We start from the raw sequence: 19,596 nt of genomic DNA, 5'->3' as shown, positions 1-19,596 counted from the left end.
ATAAGAAAGACATGGAACTGTTGGAATAAGTCCACAGGAGGGCCGCTAAGTTGCTAAAAGGACTGGAGCATCTTCCCTGTGAAGACAAGCTGAGAAAGTTGGGGACTGTTCAACCTGAAGAAGACAAAGTTGTGTGGAAACCTCATTGCAACCAGTATCTGAAGGGTTGTATAGGGAAGTCAAAAAGGCCTTTTGTCAGGAACTGTAGTGGCAGGACAAGGATAATCAGGAACAAACTAAAAAGGGGGAAATTTAGGTTAGGTATTAGGAGGAAATTTTTTGCTGTGAAGGTGGTGAGACACTGAGACAGGCTGCCCAGGAAGGCTGTGGATGCCCCAACCCTGGCAGTGTTCAAGGCCACGTTGGATAAGGCCTTGAGCAACTTGTTCTAGTAGAAGGTGTCCCTGCCCATGACAGGCAGGCTTGGACTAGATGATCGTTAAGGTCCTTTCTAACCCCTGAACATTCTCTGAATCTCTGCAGAAGAAAAGCACAGAGCTGTTATTCCTCAGCCGCTCCCTCTGGAAGGCGACTTTGGCTGCAGCCATGTGACAGGACTGAGGCTTCACCGGCTCCGTGCGAAGAGGGCACGACGACCTGAAGCGACAAGGGTGCGACCCCGGCCGAGCGAGTCCCGCCCCGCTCCCGCGGCCGCGCGGCCCTTCCCGGGCGTGGCAGGACACGGGTGGCGCGCAGGCGCCCGGGGCTGGAGCGGGCGGGGCGGAGGCGGTGGCGGGGGAGGGGGCGGCCCGGGCCGGTTGGGCGGTGGCGGTGGGAGCGCCCGCGCGGCCCCTCAGTGCCCGGCCCTGCGCAGGGAAGCGGCGGCTCTGCCCGGCTTCGGCCCGGCCTCCGGCGGCTGCGGCAGCAGCACGGGAGGACGCTTTGGCCGGTGCCTGAAAGCCCCCGGTGGAGGAAGTGGAGAGGAAGAAGCCGAACCCCGACAGGCGTAAGTCCTCGCGGTCTGAGAGGAGAGGCAGCGCGGGGGGGACGGGCGCTGCCAGCCAGCGGGAGGCTACTCCTCCTCAGTGTCTGCGCGGTGACAGAGAAAGTGTCCCGTCTTCAGTGGGTTAGTGGATGCTTTCTGCTTTCGGAGACCTGTGTTCCTGAGGGGAGTGTTTGTAGTCTGCTAAAAGCGAGGCTGCCAGGGGGTGCATTCCTCCCTGCGAGAGACCTGTCCGCATTTCCTTTTTTCCGTAGCCTGGCTAATTATCCGTAGCGCGGATTGTCTGTTCTGAGCATACTGAAGAAAGTTTCGGTTCAGATTCTGGCAGAGGTGGTTTGAGCGACGTGCGCTGACTTGGTGATGATGAGGCGGCTCGGGCTCTGTTTCCAGTCAAGTGTCCTGCTGTCTGGAGGCAGTGAACCGCCGGGAAAATGCCATAACTGCTGAATGACCTAATGTTAAAGCAGCTGAACTAAAAAACGATTTTTGAAAACCGTCGGAAGCTACTCTGAGCTGTGTAGCTTTCTGTTAATGTATCGGAGTAGTCACCATTACTGCCTTGCAAGTCTTCTGCGTAATTGCTGACTAGGAATGGGAAGATTGTAAGGTGTGGGTTGAGACTGGATTCAGTTTAACCTTTGTACCCTAGTATCTGTCGCCTCGTTTAACTTGTCCTCGTGACTACTCCTTACAATATAGTTTAGGAGGATAGACTTTACAATATGACGTTTGCTATTTCTGATACAACTCGACTATTGTATTAGTATACAACTAACCTGTCTGATACTGACATGATGTCATTCCCCCACGATCCTCCGTTTTCTTTTTTTAGTGAAATTTCTTCTTTTGAACCAACTTTTGAAACTGCAATCCCAGGTTATTTTAAATTTTCTTCATCACTCTTTGGATGTAGTGGATATAATTTAATTATAATTAAATAATTAACTTTTCCTGAGCAGGAAGAGGAACTTAGGAGGTTTAGGCAAGAGAACTCTCAAGAACCGTGTTAACCAAACAAGAAACTGGGTCTGTTATTTAAAAGAGTAGAGAAAAAGGCCCCAGAAAGTTTCTCATCAATTTTTCCATGTCTCATGAATGAATGTGGCTTGAAACACAGTTGTAGACAGAGCTGCATTTTTTGCTGTAGTTCTTAATGCTTGAGTGTTTCGGATTTTTTTTGTAGATCAGGACTTTACACCACTTACACAATTCTGTGGTGCATGACATCACCTTGAAACTGAGGGGGTCCAAAGCAGGTATGAACCTCCTGTGTCTTTTTCTTAGCAGGTGGCAACCACATCTTCTCCCTCTTTGAAGATGAGTGCACCAGCTGCAAAGTCTCTGGAAGGATGAGAGAAGGATGCAAGTGCCCAGTGTAGATGTGCCCATTGCTGTGTGGAGATGTTCAGGCTCAGCATGTGCTCCTCCTCCTGGGCTGTGCCTGTAGTTGAGCAGAGGATGCTGTGAGGGCAGCTGTTGCTGAGGGATTGTTGCAGGATCGGTCAGTGAAACCCGCTGGACCAGGAAGGGCAGAAATTGCAGGATTAAGGAACCGTGTGTGTGTGAAGCCATGTATTGGCAGTGCTGTCTGTATGGGTATAGGGACATGGGTGTACCTGTGTGCAAATCTAAGTGTAGAGAGCGAGAGATGCGGTTGGGTTAGTAAAGTGCTGTGTGTGCATAAAGTGAAACTGTTCAAGGACCGGCGCAGAAAAGGACTCGATGCTGTGCCTCCTTGCCTGGCCCCAGAGCCGGGCCGTCCATGGTGAAGTTGGGTGCAGGAAGGGAGAGGCTGAAGTGTGTGTGGTGGCATCTGAAATGTGCTGAGGGTTGGGATTTCTCTTCCTTTTGGACTTGGTGTGCTGTTGCCCAGGGTGACTTCCCCAGGAAGGGAAGCGGTGATGGGAGAGGGGCCGCTTCTGCAGAGAGCAGTGCAGACCAGCCTTTCACGGGGTCCCTCGTGGCCGCACTGCAGATTTGGGAGAGCCTTGCGCAGGTACGTGGGCAGCAGTCGCTCGCCTTGGTGTGCTGGAGGTGAGCAACTCTGGTGTTGTGCCTTGAGCTGGAGCATCTTGAGGAGAGTGAGGTGGCCTTCTCCCGAAGCAGTGTCTCTGCTCATGTTGCACATTAGTTGCTGGGGGTGAAGATGAGGTGTTTGAGGTGCACCGGTGTGCTGTGCTCAGTGCTGGACTGGAGCCTGTGTGCAGCACCCGCTTTGGGAGCAGGGTTGTTCTCGGGTTGTGCGAGAGCCCTGTGTGGCTCTGGTCCAGTGGCAACCTCCAGCAGAGGTTCCTGTGGCGGGAGTGTCCCTGTGGAGCGCCTGGCAGGAGGATGCCCACCTGGGAGCAGAGAGCCTCCCAGCAGCACTTGTGCCTGGCGCTTGCCAGCGTTCCATGGGCGTAGCTGGGTGTCCTGGAGAGGCCCCGAGTGTGTGCAGGTCTGTGAGTTGGGGGCTGGGAGGGCTTTAGGCAGCGCTGGCTCGCGCTTTGAAACCGCCTCCCACGCCGCCCAGACTTCCTGGGCCGGAGGCCTGTCTGGAAGGTTTTTGCTACCATTTTGTGGGAGGGAGCTGCCATTTTGTTCAGTGTTGCAGCTCCTGCTTCCTTGTACCAGGAAGTACTCAGATAGCAAAATATTTATATGCAGCACATGCAGAGGGCACGTACATAGTTAGAGATGTCGTATGAAGGAGTGTATCAGTAGATTGATACTTAGCTATGCTAATGATGTTCCTTGATGGGGGTATACAAATGAGAGATTTGTAAGGGTATAATCATGAGCGTGAGGTAGATAAAGCAGTCTTTCTTCAGAGCTGATGGAATGAATCTGTAGATGTGAATGAAATGCATTGCACAAAGATAAAAGGCAGGTTCAGGCCTTCCACTTAGCGTGGCTGCAGAAAGAGCATTGAGCTGTTCGGGGAGCAGCCAAGAGGTGTCACAGAGCACTGAGACGTGCCCGGGGGCTGTGGAGGTGTGTGAGGTGGCCGCCAGGCAGGCCTGAGCAAGCACCATGTCATGTTCCCGGAAGAGACCTGTCCCTTGATCGAGGCTGAGAAGGCTCTGTGCCCTGGCAGAGCCCAGTGGGGTGGTCATGCAGTGCATATCCCTGGGGCAGGCTCGGGGCATCCCATGGCCCTACCAGACATGAGCAACACAGGTTGAAAAAAGAGAAGGCCAGAGCAAAATTCCAGTGTCAGAGGATCATGTGCATGGGGACTTAAGTTTTGTTTTCTCTCTGAAGAGTCTGTGGAGTCGAAGTGTTGTGCACTTGTTGGTAAGAGATTGCATGCCCCTTATGCATATGGTTTCCATAGTGGAGCTGACATGTGGGCATTGGTGCAGGTGCTGCCTCAGGGGCAGGCGGAGCCGCTATGGCCTTCGTAGAGGGACACCCCATGGAATGCGGGGTGCTGTGGCAGGGGGTCATGGTTGTGCCTTTTCTCACTTTCAGGCGAAGTTCTAGCCCTGCAGGTGGTAAGGTGTCATGGAATCACAGAATATCCTGAGTTGGAAGGGACCCACAGGACCATTGCAATCCAACTCCTGGCCCTGTGCAGGAGACTCAACAAATCACACCATGTGCTGTGGCCGCTTCCCTGGGGAGCCTGCTTTAGTGCTCAGCCACCCTCTGGGTGAAGAACCTTCTCCTGATACCCAACCTAAACCTCCCCTGATACAACTTCAGGCCATTCCCTTGGGTCCTCTAACTGGTCACAAGAGTCTAGATGTCAGTGTCTGCTCCTCCTCCTCACAAGGAAGTTGTAACTGCTGTGAAGTCTCTCCTCAGCCTCCTCCAGGCTGAACAGACCAAGTGACCTCAGCCACTCCTCATATGGCTTCCCCTCAAGGCCCTTCACCGTCTTCGTTGCCCCCATTTGGACGCTCTCTAAGAGCTCAATGTCTTTCTTATATTGTGGCACCCAGAACTGCCCCCAGCACTCGAGGTGAGGCCACCCCAGTGCAGAGCAGAGCAGGACAGTCCCCTCTCTTGCCTGGCTGGTGATGCTGTGCCTGATGCACCCCAGGACATGGGTGGCCCTCCTGGCTGCCAGGGCACTGCTGGCTCATATTCAGCTTCCCATTGGCAGGACCCCCAGGCTGCTTTCCAGAGTGCCTCACATTCCCCAGTTATACACACAACCAGAATTGCCCTGTCCCAGGTGCAGTATCCAGTACTTGCCTGTGGTGGGTCAATTGCTTAGCAGCCCCTGCCCCTCTTATAGCTATGTGCTATCTTGTGGTTGTCTGACAGAGCGAACTTCTGCATGATGGCTACTGTGCTCCTTTGTCAGCACTTTTTGACATCATGCCCCGTGTATTCCATACCATGTTATGCTTGACTTGCACAACCATGGCCCTACATGTCTGCCCAGAAGTATCACAGTCTCCAAAGATGAGCCATGGAGTTGCTGAATTCTAGCTTGTTGGGGGAGGGAGCTTGAATAATAAAAGCTGGTGGTTTTAGCCTGTGTATGTAAAAATGCTTTTTTTCCCCTTTTTTCTTTTGGAGGCAGGGGTATAGGTGAAGATGCAGGAGCCAGAACTTGTTGCAAAAGCTCTGCGAGCTGTTCTTCATGCCTTTAAAAATGGCATACGTTTGTCAGAACTTCAGAGTGAATACAGATCCCTGACCAATGAGTTGATTCCCTTCAGGCACCTAGGATATGACACACTGGAAGGATACTTGGAGAGTATCCCAGGAGTGGTCAGAATGGAAGAGAACAAAATGGGAGAGGTAAGAATCACTTACGGTTCAGAATGGCATTTGTGTTTGCAAAGTGTTAATGTTTTACCTCCTTTTGTGCTGTGGATTTCTGTAGCATGCATATGGTGCATTAATTCTGGGAGAAGTGGAAGCTGTGACATGAGATACTAAATGCTCCTTATTTTCCTGCCTCTGCATTCCAGACGCAGAGTTGTGTATGCAAAAGGTGTAAAGTTGCAGGGCTTTTTCCTGGAAATGTGAATTCTGTTTGCAAAGATCATTTGTGTGACCGTAGAGCTCTGGGCCCTTTCTTAGCATTTCTGACTTCGGAGGAGATATTAGTATCTTGTCCTGGGACGTTAAAGAAGGTTAACTTGTGTGTGTTAATCATCTCTTCTCAGTGGGGTTTAGCATTATTTTTTTCCTACAGTGAAACTCTTAGGTGCTGTTGCTTATAAGCGTGACAGTGCTTGCTTTGGACTTATGATTCTTGTTTGTTATGGGTTGCAGTGCAACAAGAATGCAAATACGTGCTGAAGTGAGGAAGAGCCCATGTAAGCAAGGTGCCTTGCTGCAAGAGTTGCAGTGTCTCAGCTTGGCAAGCGTGCAAGGGATAAAGAGTCATCACACAGATCAAGGAGGAGAAGCAAATCGTAGCAGAGAATTGATGTGGTAGAAGAGTTGTCCCTTATTCCTCGCTCTTGCTGCACTAGCCTGTCTCTTGGTGGCTGCCACCTTGGAAGCAGCTTGCTAGGACCGCAAACCTCTTTGCCCAATAGTCTGGACTTCCTGGTTTGAAGTCAGAATGTGTCTCTTGACAGCTAGTGTAGCTGTGTGACTTCGAGAGGATGGAAAGCTTGAAGCCTCTCCCTTGTTGGAGCTATGTCTGGGTTCCTGAAGTCTTTGTAGCCTGGGGCAGAGCAAAAAGCTAGTGGATGTTTGACACTATGTATTGCTGTCGTAGCAGGTGTGAAGAGACAGGACTTAAGGCTGAGCTTCCTTGTTTGTTCAGCTGGATCAGGATGGCCTGATCCAGTTCTCCCTCATTAGCTGTGTTATGAGAATATGGTGAGAGGTATCCTGGGTTTTGTCCTGATACCTGGAAATGTTGCTGTTTTTAAGCAACAGGTTCCCTTTCTGCATATTTACATCAGAATTTGTCCTTTTACAGCAGATAAGCAAGTTTGGGATTCTTTTTCCCTTTCTCCAAAGCCTGCTTCACCTGCAGCTACATCAGTAACAGGATTGCAGGTACCTCAGGTCTGGGAACATTTGTGATCCTACAATTAAATGCTTCCTCGTGGTGGTTCTGGCAGATAGCCATCTGTTTCTAACTAGGGCCTTGCAGGGTGTAATCTGGTATCCTCCCATTCCCTTGAGAGCCTTGTTTATCCACTAATACGATGTGTGCTGAAAACCTTGTGAACTCTTGGATAGCACTAGAGCAGTGACTTCTTTGTGGCAGCTGTTACAAGAGAGTGAAATGTGGCTTTAGGAGGTGAAAAAGGAGAAAGTGATTAAACAGGGGTCTTGAGGTATGTGAGGAGGACTCACTTGGGTTCAGAAGTTCCAGCTCTGCTCTGCATGACTGAAGCAGCTTGTTGAACTCCTGGGAGGCAGGAGATGTGCAAAGATTGAGACCACATTGGTGTTTGATGACCCTCCTGTGCCACGGTCCATAGTGTCCCCATGGCAGACATTAAGCAGAGGGTGGCGGGTGTGATTATGCACCGATGTGGGCTGGTAAGCTACCTGGGACTGCTGCCATGTGGTTTCCTGATACAGGACCTAGGCTATGTGTCATTATAAGCCTGTGCTCTTTGTTCACCTTTCTCCAGAGTACTTGAGCTCCATTATAGGCTGATACCGTAGCTCAGAGTCCACCCAAGGCTGCTGCAAGAACACGCAGTCAGCCAGTCTCTCTTCATGGCACCTGAGTACCCTGACCTCCAAAATGTCTGTGAAGACCCTTGCCTCTTCTTTAATCCCTTTGTGGATAATGGGGCAGGGCAAATACATGCACATCCAGGGGTCTGGTAGCAGCTGATGATCCTGACTGCAGTATAGATAGTCTTGAAAGGACTTTCCTTACTGTAAGGGCAGCTGTCCAAGGCATACTACAAGAAATGCATTCAAAAAGGAATAGTACAAAGTAGGTAGTAAGTAATACAAGTTGATCTCAAAGTGCCATGTTACATGCTGCCTTAAGTATTTGTGGGAGGTGAATATTAGCTAGGTAACTGAAGCTGAACAGACTGATTATTTTGGGAAGGCAATGATAGAAATTGTCCCTTGTTGCTCTTGCTACTGAACACTAATTTAGTTGTCTTGAATGCAGGAAAGATGAAAGCTGATGACTTTTTCTTCGTGCAGTAGGTATGTCTTCCAGTTTCCACAGAAGATGAGAATTAAGTTCAGTATACAGAAAACACTGCAAGGGGCCTCGTTGAAATACTGTGCACCTGCAACAGGTGGTTGCATCATTTCAAGGAACCTTACTTTGCTTTGCTTCATATTCATTTACAAGACGTGTGTAGTTGCACCTTCCTCTAAGAAAACTTTGACTTAAATAATTAAGCCCCTTCAAATGGAAAATTTTGAAGACTGCTTTGCTCTGCTCATCTACCCCATCCCTTTTTTCACCTGAATTCATTCTAATTCAAACCATTTTGTTAAACTTTATCACTATGATGTGAAAACAAGGGAAGGAAATGCTGAAAATTACTTAGAACATTTAGTGACAGGAAAAACCTGAAATGTACCAAAGATGAAAAAATGTTAATTTATAAAATTATGATAAACTGTATAGGGACAAAAAACCTTTTATATTGAGACTTTGAGAATAAGGCTCAAGTTGATCTATCCCATTCATCTGCTCCTGTTAGCTAGGAGTTTGAGGAAGGCTCTGATATGCTTTTCTGGAAGTGGGCACAACTGGGCACCTCTCTGAAGTGCCAGTACAAGACTGTCCACAGCTTGGGATACAGCCAGGAGAAACTGGAGATCTTTGTGTTGTTCAGGGCTGTGATCTCATTTGAAGTCATGGAGAGTTGTTGTCACAACCAGCATGCTGCTGTGGGTTGACACAGCCTGAGGAGTTATGTGCTGCAGTGGTAAGTAGGAGGAGTTCCCATGAGACCTTCCACGTTTGGGACCAGTGGGGACACTGAGAGCTCTCTCTTTGGGACAGATGATGAGACAGCAAGAGCTTATGAGTAGTGGATAGACCAGTGTATGGGCAATGTGGTGGCTATCTGTTAGGAATGTCTTAGGTGGAAAGAAGTGGTAGATAAAGCAGGTGATGCCTTCTTTTGACAAGTGCCAGAAGCCTTACATTTGCAGGCTCTGATCCTCACAGGGGACTTCGGCCACTGCCATACCTGCTGTAGGGACAAGACATCCAAGCATGAGCAATCCAGGATGTTTCTGGGGTCTGCTGCTCTCAGCATCCTGACACATGCGATGAATCAATGAGGAGAGTTGCTTTGCTGGACATGGTCCTTGAAAACAAGGAACAACAGTTGCAGATGTAAAGGCTGGGAAGAGCGCTGTCTGTGGCAAGATGGTGGTGTCTGAGAGCCTGAAAGGAGGGGAACAAAGGAAAAAGTAGGATCAACAATGCAGGACTTTGGGAGAGTAGACTTTGGCCTGTTCAGGAATCTGCTTGGAAGACTCAGGGAATACATTCCTGAAGAGAAGAATGATCCAGGAGAGGTAGTAGGCTTTCAAGGATTGCTTCCTCCAGTTTCAAGAATAGTCTGTCCCAACAGTTGGGGGAAAAAAGCAAAGGGGGCAGGAGCGCTGACAAAAATTGAACCATAAGAAGGAAGCATGCATGAGGTGGGAGCAGGGAGAAGCAGCCTGGGAAGCTTGTACAGATCCTCCCCAAACAAACATGCATGAGCCTAAGAAAGACTGTATTTACTATTGATTATTTGAACAACTTGAAGTCCAAGACGAAGCGCCATCCCCTACAGAACAGCTCCCAAAGCACTGCCAATTCTGAGAACGTGCTTCCAAAGAAAGTCCTTAAAATAGCTGGTTAAGTGTACAGACAATGGGAGGAAAATACAGGGACAACAGAAGAGCTAAAAGAAAGAAGGTACAGCAAATGAAGACCTTCAGCCTTTTGCTGTGTTTCACTTCACTAAAGTCTTATCAAATCCGTACTCAAACTGTTGCCCAGCCATCTGTGAAAGGGTGAAAAGTGAAGGATTTCAGGTTCACCTTTCACCAAGATGGGTTATGATTCAGGTACAGGCTGCTGTATGACAAAGTCTCTCTCTTAAGCAAGGTTGGAGAGGGTACACATGGGTGAAGAAGGTGCTTCTGATTTAAATCTGCCATTATAAGTATGCACACAGGATGAAGAAGCAGAATTGGGTGAGCTGGAAGGGATACAGAGATACTATAGAAATATCCAGAGGAAAGTGGCAGGGCAAGGAAGTCTTAGCCTTTTTGGGGGAGGATTAGGATAGGGAACATTTGAAAAAACTGAACGTGCACAAGTCTGTGGGTTTGTTGCAGTGCACCCAGAGGTGTCAGTTACCCTGGAAAGGTCATGGTAGTTTGTGGGAGGTTCCTGAGGACTAAAAGAAAGCACCACCCTTCACCAGAAAGGGTGGGAAGGAGGAACTTCAGGCTGATCAGCCTGATGTTGAACTGTGCAAAAGTTGTTGTGCATCTAATCCTGGAAAGCTATTCCAGACACTTTTAAGAAGGCAAGTCAGTATGGATTTATGAAGTGAAAATCATACGTAGCCAAGTTAATACCCTTCCAAAATGAGATGATTGGTTGAATGGAGAGCATTGGATGTGGTTTATCTGAATTTTAATAAGGCTTGTAATATCCTCTTCCATAACAGTGGCACAAAACCCATTGGGAGACGACTTAAAAGTGATGTGCCCTGGGAGTAGATGCGCAGGAACTGCTGTCTAACATGTTCATGAATGACCTAGGTGATGGGACAGAGATCATCCTCAGCAAATTTCTGGATGACAGGAGAGACTGATAGAGCAGATGGATGTGCTTGTTGTTCAGAGGAATCTCAAGAAGCTGGAGAAATGGAGCATCAGGAACACTGTGAAGTTCAGTATAGGGAAATGCCAGGTCCTGCACCTGGGGAAGAATAATCTCATGTTCCTGTATAGTTTTGGGGCTGACCAGCTGAAAAGTAGCTTGGCAAAGAAATTCCCTGGAGTTCTGGTGGGTGCAAAGTTCACCCACCAGAACTCACCAAAGGAGCAGCGGGTGTGCCGTTGTAGCAAGGGAGACCAACAGCATGCTGTGATTCACTAGGAAGAGTGTTGCCAGTACTCTGATGGGAGTGATTATTCCCCTCTGCTCAGCAGCAGTGAAACAACATCCTGTTCTAAGCTTCCCAGAACAAGACAGACATGGACACACTGAAGCAAGTTCATTGAATGACTGAAGATTATGAAGGGGCAGGAACGTCTCTGATGCAGGGATCAGAGAGCAGGAATTGTTTGTGCTGGAAAAGAGAAAGCTCAGGGGAGTCTTACCCGTATGTACTAATGTCTGTTGAAGGGAGTAAAAAAAATGGTGGAGCCAGACTCCATCTCCAGTTCTCATTGGTATTCAGTGAACAGGCAAGAGACGGCAGAAGCAGAATGAAATAAAAGCAGTCCCATGTACCCATTAAACCCCACACTTTTTTACAGTGAGGCTGGCTAAACAATGGAAAAAGTCCAGAGTGGTTGAGAGTTCTCTGTCCTTGGAGATATTCCACCACCTGACTGAGTAACTAGGTGCAGTTCATGCTGCTTTGAGCAAAGATGCTGTATGACATGGACTGTAGCAATGTCTTCCAGCCTCAATTTTTCTGTGATTCCTGGCATTTAATCACTACAGTGGTGAGGCTGCTGGTTTGCTGTTTTTATCAGTGCTGACTGTGCAGCAGTACACTGTCTGATTTCTAAGCAGGAGTTCCTGGGTTAGGAGAGCTGTCCTAGGAGACAAGACAGGGAGGGCCTCACTGAAGGAGAGGCCCTCCCTGCAGTGGCTCTGTGTTGAGCCAGCCCAGCAAAGGTGCTGGGTGTGCAGCAAAGGAGGAGGAAGAGGAGGGGGAAGGATGAGCTGGAGAGCATGGCTGGAGGAGTTGCCTGGTTTCTGGTGTTGTCATCCATTGCCCATCTTTTCCTGGGCTGTTTGGGTCACGCTGGGAGACTTGAGAAGATCCCTGGGACAAGCTGTTGCTGTTTAGCAGTCTCTTGCTTTTGTTGTTTTTCTGCTTTGTTTGCTGTGTCTTGGTTGTGAGAAAGGATGGTTTTTGGAGCTGCTGTTTGCTAAATTTCGGAGGTGCTGGTCAAGCCCCTGAGTTTCTCTTGCCCTGCTCCTGTGCAAAATTGTTATCTCTGGTAGTTTGTTGGAGGCCATGGCTAGTGAGATAGCAGTGCTGCCCCCTTGGCACTGCTGAGAAAGGGGCCCTTTGTCAGTCTCTGCCACCACCACAGAACATGGCTGAGACCACAGACTTCCATTTTTAACTTCATGCTTTTGGGGCGACTGCCTGTGTCCTTATGGAGTCCTGGAGGAGTACTCATCCAGCTGCCTTTGCAGCAGTTGAATGGCTCAAAAGTTTGGGCTTGCATCTTCTTTGTGAGACAAAGTGTGTGCTAGGCACACAGTTTGGGGTCTTGCCAAGGCTAAGTTTCTGTATCCATCCAAGGGATGGCCTGTGGTGAGGGGATGTTGAGGCAAGATGCCATGAAGTTGGGTGGGGAGATAGCTGTGGGCTTGTCCAAGGCTGGGCTGTTGTTGGGGGTCAGCCCAGTGCCTCCAAGGTGATTGGTGCAGCCAGGATGGTTGTGCAGTTTCTTTGGTAAGTGGGGCAAAGACAGCTCTGCTCCCCAGGGTCAGTGTGGTGCCAGAGACTCTAGTGAGCCTTGGCAGCAGGAGCAAGGACAGGCTGCAACCCCATGTCTTCCCAGAGTTAAAAAGCAAGACTGTGGGCCTGTGGGATGTGAGTTAGAAACCAGGCTGTTTCTTAGAGGGGTGCAACCTAATGTGGAAAGGTGATGGAGAGGTTCTGGTTGTCTGCTTTGCTGATTTCTGAGGTTTCTTCTGGGGTTTCACAAAAGGAGAGTGATGTCTCCATGATCTGTGTCTGCTGCTGAAGCCTTTCTTCAACTGCTTGCCGGCCTGCATGATCCAGCAGTTACAGGCTTGGTAAGGGATACAAGTGATTCTGGGAGCTGTGGGTAAGCATGGGTCTCACTGACTGCTTTTTCCCCTATCCCCTTCCTCCTCCGACAAGGTCATTTGCCATGCTGTTAGTTGCAGTGAAACTGTGCGAGTTGCTCAACTGGTAGCCCGACAGAGGAGTTCCAAGAAGAAAACAGTCCGGCAGGTGAACTGTCAGATGAGGCTGAAGAACACGTCTCCAGTCAGTTTATCAGGTAAGCCATAGGCAGCTCTAGAGGGCCTGCCTCTATGAAAGAGCTGTGTAGCTGCTGCAGCAAAAGCCTTGTTTGTGAGTGTGTGTCACTAATGGCCATAAGTTACATGGTCCAGGTGGAGAGCTCCTGGGAAGATGAGTGTTCTTGAAAGGGTGCTTATGTCTGAAAGCTGTGATCAGAGAGAAAGGCCTTCTCAAATGTGTATGTGAGATGTGAGTGATCTGGGAAAAAAAGTTCTTGGCAGATGCTTGGCTTCACTTTCACGTGCTCCTGCTTCTGTGAGAAACACAGGTGAGATGCAGGCAAGAAATGTGGCAATGAGCCTGCTTGTTCTTTAAGGATGGCGTTGGCCCATTGTGGAGTGGGAGAATTGAGCCATGCCCTCACAGTAAGAAGGAGTCCCTGCAGCATCACTGCGGCTGTTTCAGTGGCTCGTGTTGCTGATGCCAGTGCCACAGTGCCACAAAAGTTCCAATGCCCATTTCTGGCTCTTTTTACCTCTTACCTTATGCATAAGCTGCTGTAGCAGTGTATTTCTAAAAGTGTGCATCAGGTTTTCCTCGCTGTAGTGCTGTTGTGTGACTGTGGAACTGGGCCCAGAATCAGGCCCAGGATTAAGTCCAGGCAAGACCCATGTGCTTGCAGGTTGGCAGCTTGGAGCAACAGTGGGTCTCATAGTTTGTGTGTATTCCCCCCTTGTTGTCTGTAATGAAGTGTTTGCTGCTTCTGGAAGGATGCTGGTTGGGAAGCTGAACTGGTGGCTCGTATTCCAGTTTAACGACAGGGATTATAAAGGCAGGTTGATACACTGTCTTGCACATCAATCCCCTTGGAAGTGTTTGTGACCTCCAAAATTCATGCAGCACATAAACAGTGAAGTGACCAAGAGCTTGTTTATCCCAGTGTGGCCTGAATGCTAGCATGGTGTGTTCCCCTGTCGGTGTTACTTGGTCACCTCTGCTGTGTGGTGGGAGTTCAGGTGCCCACAAGCCAGAGTAGAGAAGAAACCCTTTGGATGGCAGTACAGGAGGTGCCTGGGGAGGTGGAGGTAGACTGGGTGGAGGAGAATGCTACTCATGGATGCATCTGCAAACTCTTTAGGAAAGCCCAAAGGAACTTTGCGACAGCCCCGGTCTTTGAGCGTGCCGGAAGAAGGCAGTAAGAGGCCTGTTCCTCGCCTGCCCCGAGGCAGAGAAGTAGCATGTGGAGGTGTGAAACCTGTTGCGGAGAGTGCCCGGTCTGCCTTACCTTCAGCTGCTGGGAGCGGACCACCTAAAGAAATCCCCATGCAGAGGCACGTCACTGTGGTAAACAGGTCAGTGTGTGCATGTGTTTGTGTGTGCGCGAGTGAGAGGAAATGAAGTGTGATGGACCTTTCGATGCTGCCATGCAAGTAGTGCCTTTTGGGATCCAGTGGGAATCCAGGCTCCTGCCCTTGCAGAAGGTGAAGTCTGAACGTGGGATGGTACCCAAGGAAGGAGATGGATGACATTTTGCCTTTTTGGATAGCTAGCCTGTGCTCTTGGCCTGCTTTCATGTCTTCTGGGAGGAAATGCAGCCAAAGGTGTCACAGCAAGGGAGTGTGGGGCTGTTGCCTGGGCCCAGGAGGGAGCTATTGTGGCCAGTGCAAGTTTGTGCACAGGGACAGGTGATGTGCGTGTTGAGGGTCATGGTTGTCTGCAGGTGGCTGCTCTTTCCCTCTTGCCTGACTTCTGTGTTGCAGCGTCAGTGTTTGTGTCCTTTCTCAGCGTGCTCAGAGCCAGGAGCCACCTGACCGTGTTTGGATGAATTGAGATGAGGGCTGGAGCTGCAGTTCTGCTGGGTTAGCGGTACATGCTGGTTTTCAGCCCCGTTTGAGCCTCTCTAATCCGGGTGGCTTAGTCAGCTGCTGCCCCATCATTTCTTTCTGTGTTGTTTTCGGCTGCCCTGGGCTGTCAGCTGATGGTGGTGAGAAAGTGTTTGCTGTTGCTCATTGTGGCTGTGCTAAGTCCACCGGAGCTGTGATTGTGGAGGTAATCCTCTGCAGGGGGAGGACTCCAAGCCGGGCTGGGTTGGAAGTCAGCCTGGCGCTGAATGGAAGTGGCAGTGGCGGCGTAGCTGTGAAGTGGCACAGAGCAGCGCAACAGCTTAATCCTGCCGCGGTGCCTGCTCTTTCTGGGAGATCCACAGAAAGCAGGCACGTCCTGCCCCAGTCAACCTGTATGAGTTCCATGTGCAATCAGGGGTCTGTTGTGCAGAGGAGAGAAGTGCCAAGCCGTCCTGCTGTGACTCAGAAATTGAAGAGCAGCTGTGCTTGGGCCTTCCCTTTTTCGTATGTGCAGATGAGTTGAGTTTTTTTAAGTGGCGCTTCCCTAAAAGGCAGAGGCACTTTGCCTCAGGCAGAGCAAAAAGAGCACTTAGAGTTTTCTCCAAGTTAGTTACTGTAAGGCCAGGAAGTATTTTATAGCGCTTAAAGATTTGTAATGCATGAAATAAAATTAAGTAGATGTCACCCCTTTTCTGGCTATGCCTAATATAGTCTGCTACATCTTGTGTTACCTTTGTTCATCTCCGACAGTCTCTTCTGAGCTCCTTTTAGTTATGTGTTCTGCTTTTGATTCTGTTGTCTTTTTCTGCCCTACACTGTAGGAGAAGCTACAAGCAGAGTCTGCTTTGGCCCAGGTAGTTTTGGAGGAGAAGATATCTTGTGCTGTTGCAGAGTCCAAATGTTATCCTGTTAGCTTGGGAGCATAGTGAAGGGAGAGTTTGGGGAGGAGAGATTCCTGTTTGAATACAAGGTTGTATAGTGGCCATGTGACTGGATTAATTTGTGTCAACTTGGCCAGTTTGAATCAGAACTAGCAAGATCCAAGTGTTCTTGCTGCTGGGGACGTTTTGTACCTCCTGAGCTGTTGTAGTTGCTTGTGCTTTGGGAATTGCAGGAGGGAAAGCTTCTTTGAGCCAGGAGGTCCTGACTTCAAAAAACAGCATGCAGAGGAGTGGAGTTGTGAGCAGCATCCCCAGAAATGCTGGGCTGACAGCAGCCTCATAGTTATCTGGCTCAGACTTGAGGGCACTGCTCCAGCAGGGGTGCCAGCGCTTGGCCTGTGAGAGTGGCTGAGCCTTCACAGCGCACATTGACTGAGACAAGTCCTGAAGGTGACAGACTGTCTCTGCCCCACTTCCCAGTTTGGAGTGAGACATTATCTGTATGCAGTATTTGGCTTTCTGTTTCCCACCCTGCCCGTCCACGTACCAACATCATAGGAAAGGACATGCATGCCCTCATGGTTGCACATAGGGGTCTCTGTTTTTTCCTTTTCTGTTGAACATCTGTCCTGCTATAGCATATGTGTGTTCTTTGCCTTGACACGATGTCCTGCCAGTGACAGATTTTGTTTGTGTGCTGACAGGTATTGGTGCTCCACCCAGTATCATGTAGTGAAGCTCCTCAGTGAGGGTGCAAATGGTGGTTCCCTTGTGACTGCCAAAGTCTATGTCCTGCCTCTGTAGCACTCTGATATTTTTTTTGGAGATTTTCATGACTACAGCTTCAGGGGCTTGTCACTATGTAGCATTAGGTGGAAGGGGAAAAGGATATTTGTCTTCCCCATTCTGTCACACTCACATGACAACACAGAGATGCTGAAGGTAGCTGCAGTTGTCCAAGGCCTTCTTGCAGATGCTGTTGCAGGGTCTGAGAGGCTTGTCTTTATAGCAGCAGTATCTCAAGTTATCCTGTGTTGGTGTGGACCTGCAAACCCTCAGAAGCAGGGAGAGACTTTGCTGGTAAGGCCAACTGCAGAGATCCTTGAAGCTGGAAAGCAGCAGCGTGGATGAGAACAGGTTCAGATGCTTGGTGACACTGTTGCTTGAAGCAGCAGGAGCCATTTGCTGCTGGGCACCACCTGGACCTGCTGCTTATATAGCACTGTCCAAGGACCAAAGAGCAGATTGGGGTGGCATGGACATTACCAAGGTAAGGCAATTGGCTGGGAGGGGCATTGCTCCCCTTCTTTGAGAAGCAGTGATGTGTGGCAGTGAGACATGACTAGCTGCTCAGCCGCAGCTACGCGTGGGGACTTGGCAGGGCTGCATGGCTGGTCAGGCATTTGTGAAGGGCCAGGCTGCTGGTGTGGCTAGGAGGCCTCTTGCTGGGAGCAGGCTTCTAGCAGCTGAGGAACATGAGGCCTTGCAAGCAGCTGAGTTGTCCATACCTGCAAACTGAAGGGAAGCATGTTGGCCCTGCCACTGTCTGGCTGTATTCCATCTCGTTGTTGGAGATGTATGACCCTCATGATCTGTGTGAGCAAGCAGCACATCACACGATACTTGTCTGATTGCAGGGCTCAAAACTGATGATGACTAGGCTCAAAGCCAGTGTTAGGTCCATGTTGTGGGAAACTGTTGAACCCCAGCAGAAAGCACAGGAAGACCCTACATGAAGTCTCTTAATACTGAGAAGATCCCAAATCCAATTAGCTTTTGCATGCCGCAGAAGAGAATAATCAGTCCTCTGTTCCAGGTTCCTTTCCAAGGTGTTCACGTGGCCTGGCTTAAGCGGGGAACATCTGCCCTCTTCCTCACTGAAACCTTACTGCTATTCTGGCTGGCCTACCCTGCAGTCAATGTCATTTGTGTTACCTGATGTGTGGCTTAAGGTGATACAAGTGTATGTGGCACTGGGGACTAGACAACAGCTATGGATTCCTATTGGCAGGCAGGGGTAGCAGGACAGTCTCCACTACCCATGTGGCTATTTTATAGGATTGTTTTGCTTTCTGCCTAGCAAAGGTGGTAGCCTCTTTTGAGTCTGCTTCCATTAAGAGGACTTTTTTAGCTTGAGTATCTGTTCAGCTTGGAGTTGTCCATACTGGTAAATACATGTACAAAGAAATGGGGTCCTGGATTTCTTGCAGAATCTGCATGGGCAGCCACAGCAGTCTCGTCTTTCTAAGAAGAGACTGCTGCAGCTTTGTGTGGGTATCTGAGCTGTGCCCACAGAAAGTAGAGGGTTTTCTGTAATGCAGGTAAGTGTTGTAAGAGGCTTTTCAGATACCCAGCAAGTGCCAGGTGTGAATGTAAGTTTTGATGTTGCGTAGGTGACTTTCCTTTTGTACTTTTTGAGTTTTGCAGCTGTGCTTGTAGTTACATGCTTCTGCCTAGGACTTCTGGGCACGACTTCTTTTTTGTAAATTGCTGAGCTGGGCAGTGCCTGTCCTTACAGCTAGTGCAGTGGGACATGACTCAGAACAGAAGTATGGTCTTTGGTACAAGTAATATCCCATAGCTGAGGGAGGAGCAATGGTTTAATCTAACAGGGACAGCATAAAAGCAGGGGAGACAAATTAGTGTTAAATCTTTCAAGATGCTCCTTAGAAGAGATGTGAATGTGGGAGGTCTCATTCTGATTCATGGATATGCTCTGATTAAAAGTCAGTATGATGACACATAGGGCTACTTGGTCTTGACTTCCTGTTGAGACTAGCCTCAGCACTGTACTTGAACTGCTGTCCTACCTTCTAAAACAGTCCCGGTGAAGGCGTGAAAATCACCCTTGGTGGTTCTGCAGATGGTGAGGTTTTTGGCTTGCTCCACTGTTGTCCCTGAACTCCAGAGTTGGCTAGTCCCCTTTCTGGCCCCTGGGCAGAGATTTTCTGCAAAGCCTGCCCGGTGCATGTGCATGGTCTGGTCTGGTCAGGAGATGCCTGTTTCAGAGCAACCTGCCCTGCTGTAGCGGAAATGTTACCACCCTGCCTTCTACACTGCAGCTCTTCCTTGGGTATGTGCAACTCTTCCTTTGAGAGGTGTTTGGTCCTAGTCTTTGAGTTCCCTTCTCCAGCTCTTGTTTCCTTTTGCTTGCAGTGTATGTAATTATTCCACAGCTGATTTTTTTCCCAGGTCTTTGTGAGCTACACAGTGCTGTGCCCTCTTCAGTGTCAGAAGCTCATTTTGGTGTCTGTACTCCCATATAAAAGCTGCTGCTCTCTGGGGGATCCCAGAAGAACACCTGCAAGCATGAAATTTGTGTGCTCTCAGTGGGAGAGATCTTCAGAGAAGACTGTTAAACAGAGTAACAACAGCATCCACAAAAAGACCTTGAATGCCTGTGTGTTCCTAGATGCTTTCCCTTTGCTAATGTCTTTTTACTGTGTTTTGTTTCTCACAATAATGAGAAAAATGAGTAAAAACTAGAAACCACCTGTTGATCTGTCCTGTTACTGCTTACCAGGTTGTCTTCCTGACAAGGACATTGTGACTACTCATCTTGTGCAGGAGGCCTTCTAGGAGTGTGTGGAATGCATTTTCTTTTCTGTATAGGTCTTAGAAGCAAATAGAATGTTATTCAGAGACAGAAGAATTATTTTAAGCAATTTTCTTTCCAATTTTAGGTCTGAGAAGAGACTGACTGTCCCACCACGGTTTCAAAAGGAGTTGCAAGTTCACCTGTCCAGGAGCTCTTCCACAGAGTCAGGTGGTATGTCCATTAAGAAGTTATTTGTTGACTACTCAGAGTGGGTGTCATCTTAAAAAAAAAATCTTACTAC

At 49.1% G+C, this 19,596-nt stretch overlaps 1 protein-coding gene across 7 annotated transcripts in view; it reads left to right on the top strand.

Moving 5' to 3' along the window:
* Positions 1 to 751: 751 nt before the first annotated feature.
* TDRD7 (tudor domain containing 7) overlaps positions 752 to 19,596 on the top strand; it is a 47,339-nt gene continuing 28,494 nt past the window's right edge. For 3 of the 7 annotated variants that reach the window (XM_039566921.1, XM_039566924.1, XM_039566926.1), the window contains exons 1-5: positions 752 to 946; positions 5,456 to 5,680; positions 12,928 to 13,069; positions 14,171 to 14,384; positions 19,441 to 19,526. In XM_039566921.1, the coding sequence (XP_039422855.1) occupies positions 5,474 to 5,680; positions 12,928 to 13,069; positions 14,171 to 14,384; positions 19,441 to 19,526 (649 nt within the window). In that variant the 5' untranslated portion in view covers positions 752 to 946; positions 5,456 to 5,473. The remainder of the gene's footprint in view (positions 947 to 5,455; positions 5,681 to 12,927; positions 13,070 to 14,170; positions 14,385 to 19,440; positions 19,527 to 19,596) is intronic. The other 4 variants (XM_039566925.1, XM_039566923.1, XM_039566922.1 and 1 more) reach the window with 3 other exon arrangements.

Source organism: Corvus cornix, chromosome Z (genome assembly GCF_000738735.6).
Source record: "Corvus cornix cornix isolate S_Up_H32 chromosome Z, ASM73873v5, whole genome shotgun sequence".
Lineage (NCBI taxonomy): Eukaryota > Metazoa > Chordata > Aves > Passeriformes > Corvidae > Corvus > Corvus cornix.
This window is presented reverse-complemented; position numbering and strand designations above follow the sequence as displayed.